The 10243-nt window shown below is 61.7% G+C and overlaps 1 protein-coding gene across 1 annotated transcript in view; it reads left to right on the top strand.

Moving 5' to 3' along the window:
- The window catches only part of SIPA1 (signal-induced proliferation-associated 1), a 9116-nt gene extending 298 nt beyond the window's left edge, over positions 1-8818 (top strand). The window contains exons 2-16 of the mRNA XM_007461994.1: positions 1-519; positions 1166-1293; positions 1380-1556; positions 3687-3861; positions 4585-4688; positions 4927-5084; positions 5170-5779; positions 6088-6362; positions 7295-7513; positions 7632-7743; positions 7839-7947; positions 8039-8140; positions 8228-8282; positions 8493-8571; positions 8672-8818. Of these exons, the coding sequence (XP_007462056.1) occupies positions 1-519; positions 1166-1293; positions 1380-1556; positions 3687-3861; positions 4585-4688; positions 4927-5084; positions 5170-5779; positions 6088-6362; positions 7295-7513; positions 7632-7743; positions 7839-7947; positions 8039-8140; positions 8228-8282; positions 8493-8571; positions 8672-8818 (2969 nt within the window). The remainder of the gene's footprint in view (positions 520-1165; positions 1294-1379; positions 1557-3686; positions 3862-4584; positions 4689-4926; positions 5085-5169; positions 5780-6087; positions 6363-7294; positions 7514-7631; positions 7744-7838; positions 7948-8038; positions 8141-8227; positions 8283-8492; positions 8572-8671) is intronic.
- Positions 8819-10243: the final 1425 nt, after the last annotated feature.

Below are 10243 nucleotides of genomic sequence, written 5' to 3'. Positions count from 1 at the left end.
GCAGCGATGCGGGCGAGGCCCGGCCCCCGACACCGGCCAGCCCTCGCGCCCGCGCCCACAGCCACGAGGAGACCGGCCGCCCCGCCGCGCCCCCCGCCCGCTTCTTCTCCGACCCGCTGGCGCTGCTGGGGCTGCCGGTTGAGGAGCCAGAGCCCGAGTTCCCGCCCGTGCCCGAGCCCCGCTGGTTCGCCCACTATGACGTGCAGAGCCTGCTCTTTGACTGGGCTCCGAGGCCCCGGGGGACGGGGGGCCACGCAGAGGCGGGCTCTGGGACACCCGCCTCGTCTCAGGACCAGACTGCGGGCTCCGACCTGCTGCTTGAGGCGCCTGGCTTCGTGAGTGAGCTCGGGGGTGAGGGCGAGCTGGGACTGGGTGGACTGGTGTCTCCACCTGTGCCCCCCTCACTGCCCAACGCGGCCGTGTCCGTCCTGGAGGAGCCACAGAAGCGAACCTCGGCCTACAGCCTGGAGCACGCAGACCTGGGCGCTGGCTACTACCGCAAGTATTTCTACGGCAAAGGTGAGGGGAGGGCCGCTGGGGAGGGGCCGAGGTCCCTGTCACCTGCGGTGAGCTGTCCTTTCCCTGCCAAGTCCCTGGCCACGTGACGGGTCAGGCTCTGTCTCTGGGCCGAGGCTGCCCAGCTTTAACCACCTCCCTAAGACCAAGCCCAGCCTCCACCCAGCCAGGCACGCTCCGCTGCCCCCATCTGGTTCATCCTTTTGCTCCTCACGGCTGGGGAGAGTTTCCTTATGGACATTTCTGTGAGGTGAAAACTGAACCCCTGCACCCGGGAACCTTGTTCTCATCCAGTGCCCACAAGGGAGGGCCCCAGACACCCTGGGGAAGAATATGGGCATGGTGGGCGAGGCCATGCAGGATCTAGGCTTTGGAGCAGGCAGGCATGGCCCGCCTGAGTCTGGGGCAAGATATATCATCGGTGAGGCTGCAGAAGGGGTGAGGCCTAGGGCCAAGTGTATAGGTGCCGACAGGAGTCAGGATCTGGGTTGGTAGAACGTGGGCAGGGCTGACGAGGGGACTGGACTTAATCTAGGATCTGAACTAGTGTTGTGGTGGGACCTGGAGCGGGGACTTTGACGGACGTGGTCGAGCGAGGGTGGGACTGCTCAGGGGGAGGATCTGCTCATGCGCCGCCTGCTTCCCCCAGAACACCAGAACTTCTTCGGACTGGACGAGGTGCTGGGCCCGGTGGCAGTGAGCCTGCGGCGGGAGGAGAAGGAGAGCAGCGGAGGGGGCTCTCTGCACAGCTACCGCATCATCGTGCGGACCACGCAGGTAGGCCGAGGTCATGGGAATGAGACCGCGGATTGCCTTCTGAACGGCCTGCATGTATCCTGAGCGCCCCTGTATCCCCTCCTTAGCTCCGGACCCTCCGCGGCACCATCTCGGAGGACGCGCTGCCTCCAGGGCCCCCGAGAGGCCTGTCCCCGAGGAAGCTTCTAGAGCACGTGGCATCACGGCTGAGCCTGACCTGCCTGCGCCTGGGGTCAGCTTCACCGAAGGTGCCCCGTACGCTGCTTACGCTGGACGAGCAAGTGGTAAGTGGGTGGGACAGCCCTGCCCTACAGCTAGACCTGGTCTGAACCCAGCCTGCCCAGCTCCTAGCCACCTAGCCTTGACCCTGATCCTGGCCTGGACGGGGACCCCAGGAGAGCTGCCTTTTCAAAAAGAGGGCATCAGAGGTCATCTGGAGCCTTGCCCCTCAAAGTAAGGTCTGTAGACCAGCAATATCTGTATCATCTGGGAGCTTGTTAGAAATGCAGATTCTCAGGCTCCACCCCAGACCTACTGAATCTCAGAGCCCACACTTTAAGAAGATCCCAAGGTAATTCCTATGTGCATTTCAGCTGAGGAGCGCTGATCTGACTGCCACCCCCTCTTCCTGCAAGTCCCTCTCCTTCCCTGTCAGTTTGCCCTGCAACGCCCTGCTTGGTCTCCTGCCAGTCTGGGGTGCTCACTCCTTCCTGGGGCTGCCCATTCCACTGTGGGACCACTCAAGCCCGCTGAAGGTCCTTCCCTACCCTGTGCTGAAAGCTGCCTATTGGCCCCGATTCTCCTCCTCTGTCATTCAGTCTGTTAGTCATTCAACAAACATTTCCTCATACCTTGGTACCAGGCTCCAGACTGGATGCTGGAGACCTGTCTAGACCAGATGCTGTCCTTGAGTAGCTCACAGACAGGTGTGGGAGAGAGACTGCAGAGAATCATGGATAATGATGGAGCAGGATAACAGGGGCAGGGCAATGTTGAGGGCTCTGTGGGGCACCAAGGTAGCTGACAGCCCTTCCTTGGTTCAGCATCACGGAGGAAATGCAAGAGCCCAAACCAGGAAGAGCAGACATTTTCTGGACAGAAGGAACAACTTGGGTGAAGCTTAGAGACTAAAAACTGTCACGTCAGGGTCCTGTGGGCAGTTCAGCATGACTGGAGTAGGGCTTGGGGGTAAGGGGTGGGAAAGGCCGGCCTTTGGTCCTGAGGGCACCGTGCAGCTGTGGAAGATCTGAGAGGTTGAGCAACCCTCTGGCTGCAGTGTGGGGGCTAGACTGGAGGCCACGCTGAAGGCTGTCGCAGTCATCCTAGCCAGACGTGGTGGTGATGATGGCAGAAGTGAAGAGGAGGTGACAGTCTAGGGACAGAGTGGATAGCCTTCGTGGCCGACTGGAACGGTGGGGGTGTTGTGAGATTGCCCTGCTTCTCGGCCGCTGGGAGCGGTAGTTTTTGGAGGCAGGGACCCTGGAAGACGAGTGGGGTGGGGGGGGAGTCATAGTGAGGAGGTGAGGTGCCAGGGGCTGGAAGGACATCTGGGCAGCTGGAGCTCGGGAGAGGGGTCTGGGCTGGAGGCAGAGTTGGGGGTATCATTCCATGGAGATGGCTGCTGTGGCCACTGAAGGTGAAGAGCGTGGGTGGGGAAGAGGCCCAGACATGAGAGGGTGAGGTCCCTGGGGTGTCAGGCAGAGTGAAGTTCCAGTTGTCCCAAGTGCCAACTAAGGTGAGAGGGTGCCAGGATGAGGCCGTGGCCGTGGCCGTAAGAGGGGCTTGGGGTTTAGGAGCTGGGGTGGAAGTGGGGCTGTAGTGTGAGGAGGGATGAAATGAAAGTGGGGACTGTGGGTGTAGACGCGCTTAGCATGAAGACGGGAGGCCAGGGCTGGAGGGGCCCTGGGCTTGTTTGCGTGGTGGCAGAGCACCCTGAGCTGTGCATAGTTAACCCCAGATGCAAAGGAGCCACAGGAGCCGGGAGCAGAGAGTAAGCAGAGGTGATGCAGGGCTCCAGGCCTCCAGAGGCTGGGCTCAGGGTGCCTGGCATTTGAGGGAGGGGAGGACAGGCTGGCCTTGAGATAAGGAGGATGACAATGTGGCTATTAATTGGGATCGAGCACACTCTATGCAGGGTCCTTTCCGTGAATCACGTCCTCTACGGTCATATGACAACCAGCCCCCTCCCGGTTCCTTCTCACCTTGATCTCCTCTGCCTTCCTGAGCGCTGGGAGCAGGAGAGACAGAACCCACTTGATAAGCGAGGACACAGAAGTGGCTTAGAGAGGGCAGAGCTCAGGCCACACACGGAGGCAGTTCTGTCCCCAGGCCAATGTTCCGGTCCATTCCCCAAGGCCCAGGGGTGCTGCTGGGTGACTGAGGCCTGTGCCTTCTGCCTGTGCCCTCCCCCGCAGCTGAGCTTCCAGCGCAAGGTGGGCATCCTGTACTGCCGGGCGGGCCAGGGCTCGGAGGAGGAGATGTATAACAACCAGGACGCAGGACCCTCCTTCATGCAGTTCCTCACCCTGCTGGGTGACGTGGTGCGGCTCAAAGGCTTTGAGAGCTACAGGGCCCAGCTGGACACCAAAAGTGAGGCCCAGGGGCCCCGGGGTGGGGGCAGACCCATGCTGAGGGGCAGGCTGCCTTGGTGAAAACCAGCTGCCTGCTCACTTTTCTGTCCCATCTTGTCCTGGGTCTGGGGCCGGGGGTGGAGAGTCCTTTGGGTAGGCTGAGGACGTGGGTCTGGGGCTGCAAAGGCCAAGCCATGGCTGGGAGGAGGGGCTGGGACTATCCCCCAAGGCCCCGGTGCCCTACTGCCTGAGCTGGGTCAAGGGGGATTGTAGGCACCACCCTCGCCATCAAACACTCATATTCCACCAGCCCAGACTGCCTCCCTGGTTGGAAAGGTCCCAGGGCCCCTGAAAGGTGTTTTTATCCAGCACCTCCTGCCTGCCTTCCACTCTCTCAGCTGCTCCACACATGCTGGTGCCTGGGCCAACATCTGTCTTCTCCTGGGACATCCGCCCCCGACTCCCTGTTAGCAGGCCATTTCTCATTTCTGTCTTCATTCTATCTCAGCATCCCCCCATCCCAATCCCAGGCTGGAGGCTGGATCCTGTGGGGGGAGGGGAAGGGGAGCAGCCAAGGCTGAGACCCTTGGAGCTCATGGCCTGGACCTTGGCTGGTGGCGGAAAGGGGTTGTCCACCTGCTGGCTGGGGGTACAGAGGCTCCAGACTGCAAGCAGGATGGCAGGTTCAAGCCGTCCAGATTTCCCTTGCTCTCCCTCGGTGTCCCCAATTTCCTGGCCACAGCGGATTCCACGGGCACGCACTCCCTCTACACCACGTACCAGGACCATGAGATCATGTTCCACGTGTCCACGATGCTGCCTTACACCCCCAATAACCAGCAGCAGGTGTGAGGGGGCCCTGGGGATGGGGGCTGACTATGGGCTTCTGGGGACCATGGAGGGGTGCTTTGTGGGTGGCAGTGTTTGAACCTTGGTCTGAACTCTGCTGACCCCTAACTACTCTCCAGGCTAGTGTCCCTCCCCAAAGACAAACACCCCAGGCCTTCACCAGGGGCAGGTGGGGGGAGCCACTGGTGCCCAGGCTCTTAGGTCTCACTCACATCCTCCACCTTCTAACCCCCAGCTCCTGCGGAAGCGCCACATTGGCAACAACATTGTGACCATCGTGTTCCAGGAACCCGGCAGCAAGCCCTTCTGCCCCACCACCATACGCTCGCACTTCCAGCACGTATTCCTAGTCGTGCGGGCCCACGCGCCCTGCACTCCGCACACCTCCTACAGGTGGGCCCCCAGAGTTCCAGTTCTGCCAAGGGTAGGTCTTCCTGGGCCCTCCCTTTGCCCCTGACTACCGCCTCCTTCCCCATAGGGTGGCTGTGAGCCGCACCCAGGACACCCCGGCCTTTGGGCCAGCTCTGCCCCCTGGCGGAGGTCCCTTTGCGGCCAACGCCGACTTCCGGGCCCTCCTGTTGGCCAAGGCGCTCAATGGCGAGCAGGCGGCGGGCCATGCACGCCAGTTCCACGCCATGGCCACGCGCACGCGCCAGCAGTATCTGCAGGACCTGGCCACCAACGAGGTGACCACCACGTCGCTGGACTCGGCTTCCCGTTTCGGCCTGCCTTCCCTGGGCGGGAGGCGGCGGGCGTCCCCCCGGGGCCCGGGCGCTGAGCTGCAGGCGGCAGGGGCGCTGGTGTGGGGCGTACGCGCGGCGCCCGGGGCGCGGGGCGCGACCGGAGCCGAGGCGGGCGGCCCTGACAGCGCAGAGGTGCCATGCCTGCTGGGCATCTCGGCCGAGGCGCTGGTGCTGGTGGCGCCGCGCGACGGCCGCGTAGTCTTCAACTGCGCTTGTCGCGACGTGCTGGCCTGGACGTTCTCCGAGCAGGAGCTCGACCTGTACCACGGCCGCGGGGAGGCGATCATGCTGCGGTTCGACGGGCCCCCCGGCCAAGCCGTTGGCGAGGTCGTGACGCGCCTGCAGGTGAGGCGCGGGAGTAAGGTTGGGGTGCAAGGTCCCTGCGTGCGCGCGCGGCGGGGAAGGAGCCTGCTTTGGAGCCCCTCGTTCCCGCCGCCTCTCCTGCGAAGGGGGAAGTCGGGGTGCTGGGGCACACCGGGAGCCTGGCAGGGCTGGAACTGGGGGTCCCCAGGCCCTCTTTTGCGGGGTGGGTGGCTAATGCCCTCCTCGGGCGTGTGGAAGGGCCCATGTGACCTGGGACGGTCCCCGGGTCTGGCGCTGGGGCGGTCCCTCCTCCGTTAGCCCCGCTCACGCCCCGCCCCGCTCCGCCCCAGCTGGTGAGCCGCGGCTGCGAGACCCGCGAGCTGGCGCTGCCCCGCGACGGCCAAGGCCGCCTGGGCTTCGAGGTGGACGCTGAGGGCTTCGTCACGCACGTGGAGCGCTTCACGTTCGCGGAGACGACGGGGCTGCGGCCCGGGGCGCGCCTGCTGCGCGTGTGCGGCCAGACGCTGCCCAGTCTCGGCCCCGAGGCCGCTGCCCGGCTGCTGCGCTCGGCGCCCAAGGTCTGCGTCACCGTCCTGACCCCCGACGAGAGCGGCCGGCCCCGCAGGTCAGGACGTCGGGACGCAGGGAGGTGGGAGGACCGGGCAGCTGGTCACCGCCTAGCCCGTGCCTCCCGTGTGGCCATTAGCGACAGGAATCTCGCGTGGAGGCCTTTCCTTCTTGAGAGAATCCCGCGTCTCTTAATCTCTCTGAACTGCACTATCCTTATGGGTAGAATGAAGACTATTAAGCTCGCGTCTTCACCGCCCAAAAGATCCAAGAGCAGCCGCCGCTATATTTCTCACAGACACCTTCTACACACTATTGGTTACTTATTGCATTAAACCAGGGATATGCGGACTTTTTATGTACAGAGCCAGATAGTAAATATTTCAGGTTTTCTGGGCTATCTGGTCTCTGCTGCAGCCACTCGGCTCCCTCACGGTAGCACAAAAGCATCCAGAGATGACATTTAAATGATGAGTATGGCCTCGTGCCATGAAAACTATTTATGGACCCTGAAACGTGAATTTTACGTGACTTTCACATGGCATAAAATATTCTTTTTATTTCTTTCAACTGTTTAAGACTGTAAAAGCCAATCTTAGCTTTCAGTAGTACAAAAACAGGCACATCTGCTAAAAAAGAAAAGACAAAGGCAGAGGCTGGATTTGCCCCCAGGCAGTACTTTTTGGATTTCTATGCTAAGTGGTTTTCCCACGTTATTTAAATCCTCACAGCAAACTAGGAGATCAGTACTATTATCCCCATTTCACAGATGGAGAAACTGACATTCAGCGCGATTTGCTTAGGATTCACAAGGGCAGCACTGCGATTTGAACTGAGGTCTGGACAAATGGCCAGTAGCCAGGCACATATTTTTCAGTGTTGTCAGAGAGTTTGGAGAGCTCTCCTCCTCCTGGAAGCGAGCCTCGGGCACAGCTGGGAGGGGCTGGTGATGCTGCTGTTCCTGCCTGACCTACTCCTTCCTCTCCCCAGGAGCTTTTCGGAGCTGTACGTGCTGTCTCTGCAGGAGCCCAGCCGGCGGGGGGCTCCCGAGCCGGTGCAGGATGAGGCCCCAGCAGTGGCCCTACTGCCCACCACGAAGCAGCTGCTGCAAGTGTGCCTGAACGATGGCAGTGGTCCTCCAGGGCCCGGGGACCTGGCCGAGGAGAGGACCGAGTTCCTGCACAGCCAGAACCCTCCGTCACCCTGCAGGTGCGCCCTCTTGGCCTTCCCTCTCCTCTAGCCCATGAGGCTGGACGGGAAGGCCTCTGCAAGCAGGGTCTATGGGTGGGGGCAGCTTGCAGTGCTGAGCCGTCCCTGCTCTCCCCAGCTCCCTGTCCGACGAGGCCCCAGTCCTGCCCAACACCACCCCGGACCTCCTCCTTGCCACCACGGCTAAGCCGGCAGCACCCAGTGCTGGCAGGGAGACACCCCCCATCCAGGTGAGCAGACGCAACGCTCTGGAGCCCAACGAGCAGGGGTGGGCACCGTGGTGATGGTGGGCATCACTGCCTCTATACCCACTTCTGCCCCCCAGGACGGGCCAGGCAGCCCCAGTGGCTGTGAGGACAGGGGTGACCCAGCCCCGGAACTGAGGGCCTCCTTCTTGCCACGAACCTTGTCTCTGAGGAACTCCATCAGCAAAAGTGAGTCTGGAGCAAGGTGGGGGTCTAGGAGCAGGGCGGGAGGAGGCGTGGCCTGCGCTTCCCTAGCTGAGCCCAGCTCCGGTGCCCACAGTCATGTCAGAGGCGGGCAGCGAGACCCTGGAAGATGAGTGGCAGTCCATCTCAGAGATCGCCTCCACCTGCAACACCATCCTGGAGTCGCTCTCCCGGGAGGGTGAGGCCACCAGGGCGCTGCGGGCGGGGCCAGGGTGGTGCTTTCTCCCTTTACCTCCCTGCCCAGACGGTCCCTCTGTCGCCACAGGGCCGCCCATCCCAGAGAGCAGAGATGCCAAGGGAACTCCAAAATCTGACGCTGAGTAAGCCTCACATCCGACCTACCCCTTCACCCTATGCCCAGTGTTCGTGCCCACCCACTGGAGTGAAGCTCTGTGCCAGGGCTCTGCTGTAATGTACACCCAAGTCAGAAGACAGGGGTTGGGCCCCTCTCAGGCGGGTGGGTCTGGGAACCAGCCCATGGTGCCGCCCCCTGCCCTGGTCTCACTGAGTCCTGAATCCCATGTCCTCAGGCCAGAACACGGGAGCCTGTCTGAGAAGGTCTCTCACCTGGAGTCCATGCTCAGGAAGCTGCAGGATGACCTGCAGAAGGTGACACGTGGCTGTGGGTCGTGGGGAGTCACAGGGCTGCCCCAGGAGAGGGGCCAGGGGCTGGTCATGCTGACTCCCACCTCGCTCCACCTCCCCCCAGGAGAAGGCAGACAGGGCGGCCCTGGAGGAGGAGGTGCGGAGCCTGCGACACAACAACCGGCGGCTGCAGGCCGAGTCCGAGAGCGCGGCCACCCGCCTGCTCCTGGCCTCCAAGCAGCTGGGCTCCCCCACCAGCGACCTGGCCTGAAGCTGTCGGGTCCAGCCTCAGCCTGGCTGCGGACCTGCTGGAACTGCCCGGTCGCTCGCTCGGGGCACCTGGGCCACACCAGGCCCCGGGCCCTCCTCAGGGACTCTTGCTGCGCGAGGCGCATCTTAGCACTGCCCCCGCTCCCCGGCCCATTATTTGGTGGCATTTTGGTGGCGAAGTTGCCCCTCTACCCCATCCCCGTTTGTAAATATTCTGTGGAGAAAAGGGGACTTTAGGGAATAAAGAAGCCACCGTTATTTGTGTTCACACAGGTGTTCATGACGTGATGGGGGAAGGGGCTTTGCCCCCTCAGGCCCCGGCCAAGCTCCTGGGACTGTGGCTCAGGGTTGGGCTGGCACAAACTGAGGGGTTCTCTGAGGCTAGGCCACCCTTGGCTTCTGTGCCACAAACATTGATTTGGTCTGTTGGGAAGCAGGTGGCCACACCCTGTACCTATTCTGCTTAATCGTTGGAGCCAGGCCCCTGCCCTAGAACCAGACCTGCAGGGCTGAGATCAGAGGCAGAGCCCCTCTGGGCAGGAGAGGAAAGGCACTTAGGGGCCAAGGGGCGCCTGCCCATGCCCTCTTTAAAGGCCCTGTCCCCAGTACAGGCCCCGCTCTCCTCTCTGTAGACACTGAGCCCCCAAGCCTGGCACTGCCTCAGATACCTGGCCAGATCTGGCAGGCCCCAATTCCAGAGGTAGTAGCTTCTCTGCCTTAGTTGCCTGGGAGATGTTTCCATGTCCCAGAGGAAATCAGCCCTTGACCCACTTCTCTCCTCACCAGCCCATGACCCCTTGTTCCTCAGCCGGCTGGGCCCTTTCCTGTGAGTGGCATCAGCAGGTCCAAACTTGAATCGTGTCTAAACTGTTTTCTGGATCTGAGGCCCAGACAGGGCACTGACTTGCCCAGCATCACATGCCTAGTTCAGTCCTGCTGAGACTCAGGCCCTGGGGTCCATAAACTCAGGCTTTGGCAGGATGAGCTTGGCTCTGAGAAACAGAGCTTCAGGGGCTCAAGCTTCATGGAGGAGGTAATGTGAGGGCTGCGGGTTCGTCTGTCTTTTATTTATTTGTCTGCCCTGGGTCTTAGTTGAGGCACGCGGGATCTTCATTCTGGTGTGTGGGATCTTTACTTGCGGCATGCAGGATCTCGTTCCCTGACGAGGGATCGAACCCAGGCCCCCTGCACTGGGAACATAGAGTTTTAAACCACTGGACCAGCAGTGAAGTCCTGGGGCTGAGTTTTAAAGGCTCAATGTGGGGACATTCGATCCCTGGTCGGGGAACTAAGATCCCACGTGCCGCAAGGTGTGGCCAAAACGTAAAAATAAAATCAAGGCTCAGTGTCTTGTTCACCAGGTAGAGAAGGCAAAGGGATCCTGGGTAGAACCAGTCTGGGGGGCCTGTTGGACTGGAGTCAGCCT

Source organism: Lipotes vexillifer, unplaced genomic scaffold, assembly GCF_000442215.2.
Source record: "Lipotes vexillifer unplaced genomic scaffold, Lipotes_vexillifer_v1.1 scaffold1129, whole genome shotgun sequence".
NCBI lineage: Eukaryota > Metazoa > Chordata > Mammalia > Artiodactyla > Lipotidae > Lipotes > Lipotes vexillifer.
Note: the sequence above shows the minus strand (reverse complement) of the source record. Positions and strands in the feature narration are given on the sequence as shown.